This window comes from Microchirus variegatus (assembly GCF_963457635.1).
Source record: "Microchirus variegatus genome assembly, chromosome: 5".
Lineage (NCBI taxonomy): Eukaryota > Metazoa > Chordata > Actinopteri > Pleuronectiformes > Soleidae > Microchirus > Microchirus variegatus.
The window spans coordinates 26,309,600-26,326,375 of record NC_139806.1 but is presented as its reverse complement, the minus strand read 5'-3'; the positions used below and the strand labels follow the sequence as shown (position 1 = coordinate 26,326,375).

General features: G+C 41.1%; 2 protein-coding genes across 2 annotated transcripts; both read left to right on the top strand.

The window, feature by feature from the left end:
• Positions 1 to 843: 843 nt before the first annotated feature.
• alkbh4 (alkB homolog 4, lysine demthylase) lies at positions 844 to 1,937 on the top strand. Its single transcript, XM_083888853.1, has 2 exons — positions 844 to 1,010; positions 1,237 to 1,937. The coding sequence occupies exons 1-2, from the start codon at positions 963 to 965 to the stop codon at positions 1,756 to 1,758; spliced, it is 570 nt and encodes a 189-aa protein (XP_083744979.1). The 5' UTR covers positions 844 to 962; the 3' UTR covers positions 1,759 to 1,937.
• Positions 1,938 to 3,743: 1,806 nt separating this feature from the next.
• LOC310927160 (E3 ubiquitin-protein ligase CBL-like) lies at positions 3,744 to 15,601 on the top strand (the record flags this gene model as incomplete). The annotated part of the gene is made up of 15 exons (XM_083889444.1): positions 3,744 to 3,887; positions 6,900 to 7,147; positions 8,351 to 8,497; positions 8,631 to 8,787; positions 10,003 to 10,124; positions 10,243 to 10,380; positions 11,266 to 11,353; positions 11,544 to 11,675; positions 12,554 to 12,763; positions 12,861 to 12,965; positions 13,119 to 13,408; positions 13,580 to 13,750; positions 14,281 to 14,384; positions 14,511 to 14,693; positions 15,255 to 15,601. The coding sequence occupies 15 exons, from the start codon at positions 3,744 to 3,746 to the stop codon at positions 15,599 to 15,601; spliced, it is 2,586 nt and encodes an 861-aa protein (XP_083745570.1).
• Between the last annotated feature and the right edge of the window lie 1,175 nt (positions 15,602 to 16,776).

The window sequence follows — 16,776 nt, the reverse complement described above, 5'->3', positions numbered from 1 at the left end:
GTTAAGGGGAGAAGAGTGTGTGAAGACTAGTGAACCTCAGGTAAACAAATAATTTCGAATGAAAAGAGATCTAAGGGACAATTAACGTGGCGCGGCTAGCTTACTTGTTGCTAGCTTCAGTCACAACTAGCTACGGGTGCCCTCGCAAGACATTTATCATCAATTCGCCCTCGAAAAGTTCCAATGTTGTTGCTATGTTGTCCAAAAAAGCATGTGTAATGTAATATGTATTCATTTTCCTCACGTGTATTGTCACCTATAGCACAGTATTAGATGGAGCATTCATGTAATACTAATGTGTAACACTGTAATGTAGTTTATGATAAGTAAAACTGCATGCAAGTTAAAAGTGCTGCATTAACTGTGGTGAGATGATAATGATAATTATAAAAAAATAATAATGATAAATAAATTACATCAATCTAGTAATAATATTGGATTTTCTTTATTAATGCATTATTGTGAAAAGTAACTTGCAGATCACAGCTTGTGAGATTAAGTTGAACTATTTTTTGGTTCAGTATAGTTATTTTTTAAATTATTTGAACTAATTGCTTCTAACTAACTTCTTAAATCTTAAAATTTCAGCAAAACATGACACAAAGACACTCAAGTGAAGTTAAAGTGCTGTAACTATATTAAATAATCACTTCGCTGTAGGTGCTGCTTAATTTCTTGACTTGTTTGTCATTTCTTGACACAGGAAAGGACTAAATTTGTGAGTCTGCCAGTTTCCTGTCAACAACACATTAGTTCAGTACTATAAAAACTGACATTTTTTCACACTCATGGGGAGTAAAACTCATATCTTTTTTGTGAAGGTTGTGCATCATTTCCTCTTTCATCCTGAGACGAGGCTTGCCATTTGCAAAGATGCGAAGGCCACATCCTTCCCCTTTCCTGGTGTCTTCCTGTGGGAGAACTTTATATCAGAAGAGGAGGAGAAGACGCTGATAAACTCCATGGACCAGGATGCGTGGAATCTGTCCCAGTCTGGTCGAAGGAAACAGGTCATTTCCCATTAAAAATGTGCTTGTCTGACATATAAATCCAGTGTGTAACATTAACACCATTTTTATCCTCATAGTTTATAACCATTATAATGCAGAGTTTTGGAACTCAGTCAGTGACACTGTCTGCAGAGAACTAGGGGACAATTTCCAATGAATATTCTATTAGTGTTATCATTTACTGACAAATGATAATAATAAAAAGATCTATTTTTTATTGTTGCAGGACTTTGGTCCGAAAGTTAACTTCAAGAAAAGGAAAGTGCGTGTGGGCAGCTTCAGTGGACTCTCGACTTTAAGCCAAGAACTCGTGATCAGGATGCAGCAGGAGCCAAATCTAGCAGGCTTCCAACCAGTGGAGCAGTGCAATTTGGACTACCATCCTGAGCGAGGCTCTGCCATCGATCCACACCTTGATGACTCCTGGCTGTGGGGGGAGCGTCTGGTCACCGTCAACATGTTGTCAAACACGACGCTCACCATGTCACTCGACCAGGGTCTGCCTGAGATGGGACTCGGAGAGGAAGTCCGCGTAGCTGTGCATCTTCCTCGCAGATCTTTAGTCGTGTTATATGGTGAGGCGCGACATATGTGGAAACACAGCATTCATAGGGAGGATGTTCAGGAGCGCAGAGTTTGTAGCACTTACAGAGAGCTGTCTGCAGAGTTCTTACCTGGAGGGCAGCAGGCAGAGCTGGGAGCTCAGCTGTTGAACATTGCTTTGAGTTTTCAAGGAGCTCCAATATGATAATGTGATGATGCAAAGGGAGCCACGATGACTCAGACCTGTCTCAAAGTGTGTGTCAACACAACTGACTTGCCCACAGTGAATTTGGAAAATGGAAGACTCCAAGAAATGTAGATGCTTTGGATTTAAATGAGGGTATAAGAAGAAGACCAAGCATGTTTGCTGCAGGGAGAAAAGTGGACTTCAAGCAATCACTTTTGTCATGATGCTGTTTGCCTTAGCATTTTATTCTGTTTGTCCAAACTCTAAGACAATTTAAGAGTCTAAAGATTTGGTTTGGCCTATGATGCATTTTTAAGAAGGTCAAAGAAAATGATTTACATCTTATTTGTACCCAGCAAACGATTCAGTGAGTCTTTGTGTCCCACATGGAATCTGCTTAAATGTCAGAATTATAGTCATGAACATTATACACATGGTAACTTACATTGCAGAGACGTGTTGATTTCCATGCCTCCACAAAATACAACAGAATCGGATGAACGTACAATAGAAGCTGTAATTACATTTTATATGAAATAGTTTTATATGAAAGTGCTATAAACAGCCAGTGTGATCGGAAAAAAAGTGATTTAATTAAGGAAGCAGAACCACACATTTATATTAAAGTTGAAGTTATTTTGTCCAGTGTCAGACATGACCTCTAACAAATGTAGCTGTTGATATCGCTAAAAACGTGAATATGGAGCAATATCAGCAGCTATTATTGGATGGAAACATTCCTGAAAGAAGTTACTGGTCGTTAACAGCCAAAAGGATACTACTCTATACTACAGTTGTCTTTTTTTCCTGTTAAAAAACGTTTTGTTTCTCTAAACAAAGAGTACAGTTTTATTTTGTTTTGGGTTTGAGACATTCTGAGTCTTTGTCGATGGAGTCAAAGTTATGGTGACACAAACAAGATTGATTTGCACAGTCATGATGCAAAACAATGTTTATTGCTACTTAAACTATGCCTATGGATAATTTGTTTAAACGTAGGGTTTCCTGTAGCGTATTCCATTCTAAAAAAAAAAAAACTAATGCTCTACAATTTTTTTTTTGCTCCAGTTTTACCACATAGTCAAATTCAATTAAATGAGTGTTTGCACTAATTGTACAATATAGAAATAATAAAATGTTTGCAATGTTTTTTCATATGGTTTTGAATATAATAAAAATAATAATGTATGTTTTACATCTAGTATTACATATTGTACATTGTAATTATACATATTTGCGCTCATTTTACCCTATAGTTTCAAAGTAAATTTGTATTTCCGCAAGATATGCATTATTGCAGTAAAACAAATTTAATAAAGTAATTACAACACATTAAATGTGTTAATTAAACGTAATCTGTTTTAATTTAAAAAAAATAAATACATTTTCCACCAATTTTGCCATGAAGTTTATATAAGTATTTGCAATGATTTCGCGGTATAGAGTTAAATTTAATTTAATTAGATTTTATTAAATTAGCCACAGTCAACAGCGCAGAATTGCACGGTCACTGCCCGTGCTTTTACTTTGAAGGTCGCTGCCGGACATCCTTGTTTACTCGAGCCTCTGCTGCTCTGTCGTTGGTTGGATCTGCTACTGCTGCTGTTGACTGGTGATCGCTCTGTGTGGCTTATGAACACCCTGAGTTTATAATAAGCCGGGCTTGGTTCCTCAGGTGGGGCTTTAACTCGCCGTCGCTGGGAAGGAACAGCTATAAGTGTCTGACAGCAGACAACACAACAACAGCGACCATGTCCTGAACTGGAGGCTTTTTCACATGTAGCCTGTTAGCTGCTAGCTGCGTCGCGTACAGTGTACACACAGGCTTTTTGTTCTACTGCTGGACAGCCTCTGCATGACAAATTTGTACCAATGTTGAGAGCTGACAAGGCGCAGAAATAGTGGTCGTTCTGTTTGGGAGCAGAAAGGAAACGTGTCAAGAATAATTCCTGGTTGTCAACCGCAGCCCCGGGGCTGACCCCCTCGGTCGTAGACCGATTTTAATGGCCGGAAATCCGAGGAGGGGCGCCGGTCTCATCGGCTTGATGAAGGACGCCTTTCAGCCCCACCAGCAGCCTCTCCAGCCGCACCAACCTGCTGTGGTCGACAAGAAAATGGTGGAGAAATGCTGGAAACTCATGGATAAGGTATTGACAATGTTATACCAGTGTAACAACATGATGTGAAGCGTGTGAGCAGTCACAGTGCCACGTCCCTGGTTTTGTCATCACCACTGTTGGCTAAATTGACATAGATGGCCATCGTAATACTGAACTTATACATTACTCATACACACATTTTCCTCCAGTAAAAAACAAGTAAACACGTCACATTGATGTCGCTGATGTTATGCAGTGAATGATGGGATACATAGTATGTCAAAATACACTAAGTATTCTATGTAGTTTCTATTTTACCCATTAAACGTTAGAGAGAAGGCAAATGCACGAGTTAAAGAGGAAGAGAAGCTTTAGGATGTAACATTTCAAAGATAGCATTGCAAATGTGGCCCTGCTGCCTCATTTACATCTACAATGTTATGCATCACCAGATAGCATTGATCCCATTTACAGTTTGACAATTTGGATTTTTTTTTAAAGCTGGTTTCCTCCTCTTAGGACTGCACTAGAGAATGTTGTAATTGTGTATTACCCTTCAGTGTACCTGTATTACGGTATAACAGACGGAGGGGAGTTTTTTGGTGTGGAGTTTTGCTGATATTGATTACCTGTATTTTCATGCATGTTTGCATGCATGTGAGTGTTCATGGTTGTGTTGGTCCAGCGATATGCTGTCAACCTGTCCAGGATGTACCCTGCCTCTCTGTGTACTCATTTCAGATTGTTTCATCGACTCTCACGGCCCATAACGGATTAGCAGTTTAGATAATGGAAGGATGGATGGATTTGCACTGACATCAAAAACACTTACCTCTCTATTTCAACCTCATCTTCCCCACAGCCTTTGAAGTTTGCAATTAGGTGTCACATTTTGTCAATAAGTACACATTATGATGCTGTCGCTATTTATTTATTGACACCTGCCAATGCAAAATTGCAGTTAGGGCTGTGCTGAAAAAACAATTAGTGCAACGGAAGTATTAGAGAAGTAGTGCACCCTGCCAATGTGTGTATTGATTCAGATGTATTGAAATTATTCGCTGTGCAACAGTCTTGAGACATAATAATCACTTAAAGTGCAGTGCTGGTAGGTGACAGCCAGCTCATATTTTAAACACGTCCATGGTCCTTGCTCTTTAAGGTCAATAAACCTGCTATGTGGTAAATATTAGTACATTTTATTCAGCCGCAAATGCTGTGATAGTAGTCTTCGGATGTAAGCTTAATATACGAGCAGCCAGCTCATGTCTTGAACAAGTCCATTGTATTCGCTTTTAAAGGTTAATACTACATACAAGACAGACTTTGCATGGATGTGCATTTTCCCTTTTTAAATAAATAAATAAGAATAAAGCAGCCATTGTGTTTTTTGATTTTTTGAAAGGTCTCCTTCATGATAATAAAAAAAGGGAAGTGCAGTAATGTTTACCATTGACTTTCAATGTCTCATTCAGCTGAACTCAGGCATTAAAATGGGCACAGTTAATATGTTGGTGCTTTAAATGAAAGCATATTCTCATTCACGTCACTGCCATTTGTCATGAATGTGACACTACTTTTACTCTATTTCATCATTAGCAAACATGATGTTCCTGTCTGATGCTGGTTGTAGTGCAACACTGTCTTGTTTTCTTGCACTGACCATTACTAATAATAAAACGGTGAACTCGCTCGTTTCATTACTGCAGTGTGGCTATGACCAAATCTAGGTCATCACGAGCATCCAGTTAAGCAGAAATGTGACAGAATGTTACTGTATTTGTTACCCAAACTGTCTATTGTTAGAATTTGTCACAGTTTACAGTGACTGTTGAACTACTGCATGCTCTGATGTGTTATCAGATCTTGGCTATAAATACCAGTGCAAAGTATGTGTACATAAATTATTCTTTTAAAGAAGGAAAGGAAAGGATATTTATCGTCATTGTAGTGGCCAAGTCCCAATTTCAGCCACTACTGACTGCTAAATGGTAGATTGTTCAGACGTGTAACTCGGACTTTCAAGAAGTTTTCCATACCAGCATCAGCACGAGTATTTCCAAGCTGCAGCTGTTTTCTTTGAGGATCCACGCAAACTGCAACCTTTAGCTTCTGCCAGTCAGAAAAACAAGCTATCAGTTGGTTTGTGTACTCACTATGAAAACTTGCAAGTTTCCTTTTTAGGCCGTGAATGCGTTGCTTGGCAACACAGAGGTTGTTTGGCATGGTGACATTTTCACTTTTGAAAGGCAAATTCATTTTATAATGACTTTCCTGAAGCTGAACAGAGCTTTCCATGATTTCAACATACTTCGTCTCCTCTTGGTCTTTTGGAGTAATTTCATTAAAGTCATGGTTGTGTTGGTTCATCAGCAATTGCTCAATTTAGTCAACAATAGTCCTGTTAACAGTTACTGCAGGGTTTTGACTGTGGGAGGAAACTCACACAGATGGTCCCAGGCCAGGAATCGAACCCACCTTGTTGCTGTAATGCAACGACACTGACCACTACCAGTGCTAACTAACCCCTAAGCCACCGTGCTGCCGAGCTGATGTCTACATAAATTAGCTACAGATCATTCAGTGGCTTTATATTCCGAAAGTTTATCTCAGAGCTCTGGACGTCATGTGATGAAGTTGTGGTCTCTGCCATGTTGGCAGGAAAACACACTTCTTTTGAGGACTTTCTCCTCGGGCTGAACAATTTATGGTTTTCAAATTAGTATCACCCTTTGAAACATTTCCCCCCTACTTTCTCCTAATTATTGAATATGGTACCTGTCTGCCTGTATTTTGACAGAGTCTTTTGACTTTTCAACGAGGGTTGTCGTCATTGGGTCATATCCTCATTTAGAATTTAGTTTGCAGGTTGCCTCGAAATAGTGACAAATAGCTTTTGTGTGTGAGACAAACGTACATTTTTACTTTTTCTAATGGAGGCAAACATTGCAGACTCAGGGTGGTTGTACCAGCATTGAGGGTTTCGGTCTTGTTTTCTCATATTGTCATATTAATAGCTTATGAAAAGAGTCTAAATAGGCCATTGTTTTTGCTCTCCAGGTGGTGCGTTTGTGCCAAAACCCCAAGGTGGCTCTGAAGAACAGCCCACCCTACATCCTGGACCTACTCCCGGACACATACCAGCACCTACGCACCATTCTCTCCCGATATGAGGGCAAAATGGAGATCCTCGGGGAGAACGAGTATTTCCGCGTTGTCATGGAGAACCTGACCAACAAGACGAAGCAGACGATGAGCCTTTTTAAAGAGGCCAAGGAGAGGATGTTCGAGGAGAATTCCCAGCCCAGGTAGACTTATCATGGTGCAATAGCCATAACAGATGCTTGGAAAATAGTTGTTGTAGAATATGAATCTGCGACATGTAGATCAATTTACAAGGGATTCCATATTGTTACAGAGCAGAACTGCACAAAGAATTAGCCCCGGTGTTGCCTTTGTTTTCCCGTCAGACAAAGAGAAACCAAATTTAGAGACATGTCAGAGTAACTCATTAACATTGCATTGGCCTAGTTTTTGAACAGCTACCCTGTTGGCTATGGCCTATAGATATAAATATAGTACATGTTTTGGGCTTTAACCACTAAAGATAGACACAGCTCTGTAAAATTCAATAATTTCGTTTACCCAACACTGCACGTCTGTATAAAGTTGCTGAAAAGTCTGAAAAGGCTCATGACATTTTCCAGTCGCTTAATCAGCATGAAAAAAAAACTGTACGAGAGACTCGCGATTAAACTTTCGCAATCACATTCACTTCCCTCTGTTTCTCAGAAAAAGCGGTGACTCAGCGAAAGTTCATCCTTCCTCTGGTGCGCTCAGATTTCTATCAAGCTTCTGTGCATCGACGAGCAGACCAAGCCAAAAATAACCACAGCTGGCTCTGGCTTTACGAAGACGTTTAAGCATCAACCAGTCAGAAATCAACGCGACAAACTAAAACTGAATGTAGTTGTAGCTTGAATCCTTTGGTTTATAGTAAAACTGGCACTGGATAAGGTTCATTTCAGCCAGATAATAAACCAACATTGGCTTACTTTTTAAAGATGGCACACTATCGTTGTGACCCAAATTGAAATATAAATAGTGGCAAGAGCAAATTTGGACTCATTTACAGCCAAACTGAATTCAGTTTTTTACTGTTCAATACAAAATGGTAAACAAGAAAACACTGATCAAGGTTACTTGAATTTCAGAAATGTGTTCAGAACCTAAAGATAATGAAAAAGAACCCAGAAAAGCATTAAATATTGATATTTATGAAATTGCTCAACGCATGTCTCCACCACTTGACATTCAGTGAATATTAGGGCTAATTTACTGCCAAATATTTGATGTTTTTTCAGTTTCTTAAATGTGGATATTCCCTGGTTTCTTTGCTCCATATAACAAAGGAATCATTAAAGCTGAAAGTAGGTTAAGTAGGTGAATGATAATGTCCTTCACTAATTTGTGTTCTCTCTTTTACGGTTTCTTTCTTTCTCTCTTTCCAGGAGAAACCTTACCAAGCTGTCTCTGATCTTCAGTCACATGCTCGCAGAGCTCAAGGCCATCTTCCCAAACGGCCTGTTTCAAGGCGACAACTTTAGGATCACTAAAGCTGATGCTGCTGAATTTTGGAGAAGGTCATTTGGGGACAAGTGAGTTTCTTTTCTTTTTTTTTTAAACTTGAACTAAAACTTCATTTGTATGGGGTTTTTTTTAAAGTAAAAATTCTGTGTTTTGAGTCCTTTAAAACCTATTTACTTTCTGCCCACCCTCATACTCATGAAGGACCATAGTGCCATGGAGGACGTTTCGTCAGGCTCTCCACGAGTTTCACCCGATCAGCTCGGGCCTGGAGGCCATGGCCCTGAAGTCTACCATCGACCTCACCTGCAACGACTACATCTCTGTCTTTGAGTTTGACATCTTCACCAGACTCTTCCAGGTAAGGCCGTATAGTATTTTGAGAATAATTCTGTATATAACCGTTGAAGTGTCCGTAAAACCCATATGTTACCAAGTAGAGTAATTGGTAAAAGGTCTCCAAACAAATTACGTCGAGATACAACATCTGTAATCTGAGCTGAGGTCTGATTTCTTGGAGAAGACATTCATTGACCTCATTAATTTTTCAGTGAATCGGTCTCTGCTCTGAAGTGCAGACGTAGTTGAGACTGACTCGACACATAAAAGGACAGTCGAGACTTTCTCATCAATAAGGCTGCTGTGCTGCGGAAGTTTTAAATTTGATTCGCGTGTTTTGTAACGCTGTGTCATGTGTTCTGTGTTCTGTGATCTGGTTATTGGGCATGTTTGGCTCCTGAATTCTCATGGCTTTTGGTCATCACTGAAGCTAATGATTGATATAAATTGATAATTATAGGTCCACCCTGCGACATTTAGCAGGGCTTAATGACAGAAACGTATATACAAATATACTACCCATAAGTATGTTAGTGGGTTTGACGTGTATTAAATAGAGCTGCGTGGTTTTTCAGCTTCTTCAATGTGAATATTTTCTGTTTTCTTTGATTATTTTCAACTAAAACATACATTTCGATTCTTTTTTTGCTCCATAAAATGTCAGTGTTTCCCAAACCTTGAAATGATCATGTTCTCAAATGTCTTGTTTTTGGGATACGGAGTAAAGAAATCTGAAGACATTCACATTTAAGAACCTGTAGCTTGTTTTAAAACTCTAAAACCAAATAATCAATTCAAATCAAAATAACAATTCTGGCTCTCGTTGCCTCAGAATAAGCCTTTTATTGGACTTTACGGAGACAGCCATCTTGCACTGCCATGTTTCTACTGCCTCCTGGACAGACAAATCATTCGGAGCATGCATTTTGTGCTTTTAAAAGGACATCCTATCTGGTTGGTGAAGAACCACCATATTTCACTGACGTGTCCTCTGTTTGTTGCAATCTGCACTCTCACAAATCCATTCTCGATAGAACTTTAAAGGAACTGTTCAGGAAACATTAACCATGTTTACATCCAGTGTTACAGATTTCTTCTTGTTGGCACACAGAACTTATCATGTTCCCGCTACTTGACAAGGAACTTTGAGCTACCTCAACATGGTTAAGATAGTATATACACATCGTATAGTAATAAAGTAATAAAATAATCACATTTGTGTCTGTGTGTTTTGCAGCCATGGTCGTCTCTATTAAGGAACTGGAACAGTCTGGCTGTCACTCATCCTGGTTACATGGCCTTCTTAACTTATGATGAGGTCAAGGCCCGGCTGCATAGGTTCATCCACAAACCTGGCAGGTGAGCAACAGTTAAGGCGAATCATTACCCTGTGTGAACCGGGAAGGAATAAAAACAACCACGAATGAACATTAACTGTGTGCTGTTCGATCTGCATCATCGTTTTCTTTCCTTACAGTTACATCTTCAGGCTGAGCTGCACCCGCCTCGGCCAATGGGCGATCGGCTACGTGACAGCTGACGGCAACATCCTGCAGACCATCCCTCACAACAAACCACTTTTCCAAGCCCTCATTGATGGATACAGAGAAGGATTGTGAGTTGCTTGCTACAGCACTGTGTCAAAGTATCAATTTATGTACACTACCGTTCAAAAGTTTGGGGTCGCCTTTGCTATTTTTTTGTGTTTTCTATTAAAAGTCATACTTTTATTCATCAAAAGAGTTGCAGAATGAATAGAAAATACAGTCAAGACATTGACAAAATTAGAAATAATGATTTTTATTCACTTTTCTTTTGTCAAAGAACCATCAAAACCGTTTTCAGCTGTGCTAACATCATTGCACAAGGGTTTTTTCAAGGGTTTTCTAAGATCCAATAGCCTTCTAACGCGATTAGCAAACACAATGGAAATGGGCCTCTATACATATACATATTCCATTAAAAACCAGACGTTTGCAGCTAGAATATTTGTTTACCACATTAACAATGTATAGAGTGTATTTATGATTCATTTAATGTTATAGTCGTTGAAAAAAAGTGCTTTTCCTTCAAAAATTTCTAAGTGACCCCAAACTTTTGAACGGTAGTGTATATTTTCTGGGGGGTAGAGTATGCCTTAGTTTGCATGCCTCTAATGGCGGACTAGAAAAGTTTACCAGAATCATTCTTAAAATGGCTATTTAAAGCAGAATACACTCAAACCAAACAAAACCAGCAAGTGCAAATTAGTGGAAATTCCCAGTTCCACTACAGACTACACATGTATGGGCAGAGCTTTAAAGAGGGGGGCTGTTGTAGGGGAGTTGGATTTGCTCTGTGGCTGCTATTCCTGTTTTTTCCAGACTTGCCAACCCACTGAATATATAAAATAAATGATAGGAAAGGTCAGAATTCCCAACTCGGAGCACTTTCTACATTGCTTTAAACGCTTAAAACTAACATCGTGACCTGTGTTTGTTTTTATGTGGCGTTTCTCCAGCTATCTGTTCCCAGATGGCCGTGCACAGAACCCAGACCTGACCGGGCTGTGTGAGCCTTCTCCACAGGACCACATCAAAGTCACTCAGGTTTGGGCCTTATTTGTTTTTTCCTTCTATAAACCACTTCCTCATGTCTCAGGAAATCTGTTTTTAGAGCTGCACAAGAGATGTAGAATGAATAACACCTTCTCCACACTGAGGATGACATGTTAACAACTACACTCGTCCATTTAAACGCCCTCCTCCTCATCCTCTTCTCCCTCCTCTGTCCCTACAGGAGCAGTATGAGCTCTACTGCGAGATGGGCTCCACTTTCCAGCTCTGCAAGATCTGCGCAGAAAACGACAAGGATGTGAAGATCGAGCCCTGCAGGCACCTGATGTGCACCTCCTGTCTGACTGCATGGCAGGTGAGGCCGTCTGCTCCGAGTGGGTGGGAATCCCTAAGAGCCTCATGATTAGATTCACTTCCAGTCCTGAGAGCTTCAATTGTGTTAATAATTTAATAATCTGATGTATTTCATTCCAAAGTGCCTCTAGCAGCAGGATTAATTCAGTCTAGCAGTATAGTGGGGTGTGCACCACCTTTCCCAAACTGAATCAGTTCATAATTGTTCAAAAGAGAGGTACAATACAATTAATATTCTTGTTTTATTTTCCACATATACTACTCCATAAAGTTAAAAAACATTTCAAGGTTTTGCAATGAGCTGTATTTTTTTTGAAGCAGGCTTGTATAAGATAATAGAAATGTACCATTTTCTCTTTTCTTTATATTACGTTTTAAAAGCTTAAGTGGTTTCTGATCTCATTGATGCGTTGCATTCCACTCTTAACAGAAAAGCTGGTTTCAAAAACGCAATTTTTTTCAGTCACTTCCTCTTTATTTTAGTTTTCAGTCAGTGAAACTCAACACTTCCCACACCGACACTGTTTCACAATAAGAGTCTTGAAGTCACTTTGAGAACATTATCCATCCTCGTCGGCTTCATTTCAGGACAGAAATAATGTGTTGAGCCTTTTTTCATCTTTGACTACCACTGATTTTAAATGTCAGAAAGTTAGAAAATGGTGAAAAATGCCAATTTTTGTCTTCAAAACCTCAAAATGAGGAAGTTTTGTTTGTCTACAAATGAAAGAACCAGAAAATACATTCCCTTCACATCTCTTTATTACTTTACCTTAAAACTATGTCAATTAAAGTGCAACATTAAAGTTGCCTGTAAAGACGTATATTGACACAAAGGCCTTGCTAACTTTCCTCCCTGTGTGTGTGTGTGTGTGTCAGGAGTCAGAAGGTCAAGGCTGTCCATTTTGCCGCTGTGAGATTAAAGGCACAGAGCCCATCGTTGTCGACCCCTTCCACCCGAAGGCCAGCGGGGCTTCCTTCGCTGGCTTCCAGGCGTCCAGCAGAGCAGAAGCCTCTGGAAACGACGAGGAAGATGACGATCGCATGGAGGACCAGCACCTTGTCATGAGCAGGCTGGCCTGCACCAAGGTCAGTCACAAACATCGACTCAAGAATCTGTGTCGCAGTCACAGTTGAGACTTTAAATTGAGCGATTTAAATGTATGCGTTTTCTTGTGTACTGTAGGTCGAGCGTCCGGCGTCTCCAGTGTCTCAGCTGCCTCCGGTTCCCCCACGACTGGACCTCCTGCAGCAGAGACCCTCCAGCTCACACCAGGGAGCCACAGCCAAGGTCCGTGTGTGAACCTGAGTCCCTCTGGGTTTTTAGAATGGACTTAAATTTAGGATGAAAGGATGGCTTTACTTTTATTTTGCTGGATCAGAGACAAAAGTCTTTAAACTCGTTTGTTAAAAACATGCTGTCCACCTCCCAACCTCTCCGCAGCTGCCGGCAACTCACCGAGACAAGCCTCTACCTCTGCCTCCGGCCCTCAGAGAGCTGCCGCCTCCTCCTCCTCCAGAGCGCCCCTCCCTCCTCAGCCAGGACTCGAGGCTCCAGAGGCGACCGCTGCCCTCCACCCCAGACCAGCCTGCCTGGGCTGCCAACTACATGGTCCCACGTCCCGCAACCAAGGCTCCAGCAGCCTTGTCCTCTGCTGTTCAGAGTAACGAAGCAAGTGGAGAGGGAAGCAAAACTCAGTCGGCGACCAACGCTGTTTACTGTCTGGCTGCAAGGTACGGAGCTCTGCTGCTGTTTTTTTGTGAATTACTTTTTACAATACCTTCAAGCCCCACTAGTGGGCCTCAGTCCACAGTATAGTGGATTGGATGTTAATGCAAATGTTTCTACACAGATTAATTATTTATTCTATTATTAATTATTCTCAACCCAATGTATACGATCAGGTCTCTGCCGGCGTCCGTGGTGTTGAGCGGGGAGAAGTCGTCGTCGTCCGACTGCGAGGAGAACGAGTACATGAGTCCCACGTCTCTCCCGGTCACCAATCCTCTGTCGGTCATCACGGGCTCTTTGGTGCCGCCGCCGCCGAGCCAGGTGAACCAACACAACGACATCAGGTAAACAAGGTTCTTAACTGACAACAGTGTAACCCAACTGTGGCTCATGGCATGTTTCTGCATGTTTTTGACTATATATATTAACCTTTCATAAAATAATAAATAAGGAGAGTCACATTAATGTTCCTATGAATGTGCTCTTTGACTGTCAATGGGCTAAATCCTTCAATCATGTATCTGGAGCTATAATTATCATGTCCAGCAGGGGGCTCTGTTCGTCCAGGATTAGCCCATTCTTAAAACCTGTACATCCCCATTTACTCATGTGCTGTTTTCAAACCTTGGTGTAAATATTTTATAGGAGATGCAGCCTCATAATAAATATTATTTTAGGAAAGGTAAACAAATAGTAGAAGGAAGTTTTACTGCGATGGCAACAAGCTATCATGGTGTAAAATGTCTTCAGAATTGTTGTTTTGCGAACATTTATTGGAGATATCCCAATCTGAGGTACAACTACAAGTCTGCAGATTATGTGAAGACCCTGGAAGAAGAATATCATCACAGCACTTTTTCTTTTGTCCTAACAGTGAGGCGGTGGACAGTGATTCTGACGACCCCCAAGTATATGAATCCATGTGTAATATCAAGGCTCAGTCTGGATCATCTGAGACGGCACAGAACCATGATCTGGGTGAATATTTTGCGAGAAGTGAACATGAATATTTAGATGTTAACTCCAGTGTTTGCAATTTGTAATTTGTAATACTGTAATCCTTTTGAGTATTGATCATCATAATTGTGGGGGTTTGTTTTCCAGACCACCCTCAACACTCGGCTGCAGTTCCCCAGGAAAAGGACACTGCTGTGGCGGAGGAGGACTACATTTACGATTGTCCCAGACCGGTCGTCCCTCCTGCCCCGACCAGAAGAACCCTGTCGGATATGAGCGGGCCCTCAGCCGCCTTCAGCACGCTCAGCATCGACAGTGCAGTAGAAGCAAGTATGTATTTCCTGATGAAATGTTCTGGCGACGTAGGTGATCATAATTATCAGAGACTTTATTTATAAAGCAATTTTCTTAAGATTAGTGCTTAGTGCTTAGCAGTTTAAGTAAGTTAAATACATACAAAGTGCTGAGTAAAAAAGCAGTTAAAGCCGATTAAAACCAAATAGGCAGTTGACATGGTCAAATAAATCAAAACTAATAAAACGTTTGGTTATTTTCCAAAGCAGAATTTATTGGTTTGTGAGTGTTGAGCTCGATTTTTGAAAACAAACTCTTTTGAGAGAGAAGAGTTTTTGCTCATAATTCTGCTAAAAATGTCAAAAAAATTGGTCTATGTTAATTTGTAATTTGGTCAAAATCTAGCTCAAGATCTGGATCTGAAGCATGGACAACATAATTAGAAACATTTCTCTGTACTTTTAGTTGTTTTAAAACTTAAAAAACTGGTGTGATTCCTTTACCAAACACTAAAACACTAGAATTATTTGAATGCATCAGGCCTTAAAAACCCTCTGTTCAGTAAAAAGTAGAAACAGTTCTCCTTTGTGTTTCCAGGTATGTTTGCAGCAGGTGTGGACCCTGAACGCCCCCCCAAACCCCTCCCACGGCGAGCCAATTCTGACCGACGGCCTCGCCCTTTGAACCGCGACTACCCCGCTCCACTACCAGACCTCCCCGCTGCCTCCTCAGCCTCGCTGACCTCTCCTCCTCCTCCTCCTCCTGCTAACGCGAGCTCTGGCAGCCTGGCCCTGAACGGAGAGATCGAATGTCTCATGTCCCAGGGCTACTCCATCCAGGACATCCAGAAAGCCCTGATGATCGCTCAGAACAACCTGGAAACGGCCAAGAACATCCTGCGAGAGTTTGTCACCATCCCTTCCGCGGCGCACATCGCCACATAGTTCCTGCACAAAGCGCTGTGCCGCCTCTCTTGTCTGTCTGTCTTTACTTTTGTGCCATTATCATGGATAGAATTCACCAAGCACTTTCCTGCAGGAGAACAAGTACCTGCGCGAAAGAGGAGAGTGAAGCTGTGTTCGCGTCATACCAGAAGATGAACGACATGGAAACGCAGCAGGTAAATGGACTGTTTTTACGCCAAGAAGATGTTGTTCTACGTTATTTCATCAGTACTATTTGAAGTTTTTGGACCAGCGAGAAGAAGCACAGTGAAGGCAGTGTTGTAGACTGTGTATACAAATGGACAGTCTCCTGGTTTTAAACGTGAAGCCACGGAAGTAGCAGTTAGCCACCTGGGAGCGACTCTACTGGAACACCAATTTGAATGGAAGCATATGGGAAAATAGACGTCCACTCAAATCTTGAGGCTTCACATTGGGAGTTCAGGAAGACTTTGTCCATATTTATACACAGTCTATGGACAGAGTCCATCAGCAGCTTGGTCCAAACCTTCAGTCTGGTTAATTTGAAGGAGTAGAGAGACATTAGATAACGTTAGATCTGGCGTCACCTGAACGCAGCATTAACAAACAATTTTAAAGCCTTTAATGTCGGCTCTGTTGAGGTTGACTCGTGTTGTAATAACAGCGTTTTCCCCCCTCCCATTATTTCAAGAACTCTCATTAAGCTAATCCAACTTGAACGAGGCACCTTTGGGATCACAGTTTTTTGTTTTATTTTATTTGGGTCATGTGTTCCACACCTGGCCCAGTCCAGTTTGGTGCTTTTCAAGCTTCTTGGCAAATTGTGGCGTACGAATATGTTGCGGTAGAGGTTGAAATTGGTGATTAACTCCGCCATGCGTGCGTGTGCGTGTGCGTGTGCGTGTGCGTGTGCGTGTGCGTGTGCGTGTGCGTGTGCTAATGAATGTGCAGTTGCAGCGCAGTGTCGCAGGGCTTCATCGTGTCGTTGGTGTCGCTGTGGTTTTTACGCTGAAGTTTGAACACGACTCCCATTTCTTCTTCTTTTCTCGCAGCTCTCGGGGTCATTGACGTTTTCTGTATTGAAATAAGAGGTTTAATGTTTTAATAACTACTCTCATAACGTGTCGTGCTGAGTGTGGTACTAACAGTGACTGAGAGTCAAAAACCGCTTCTGTGTTTCGCGCCTAGTTTCT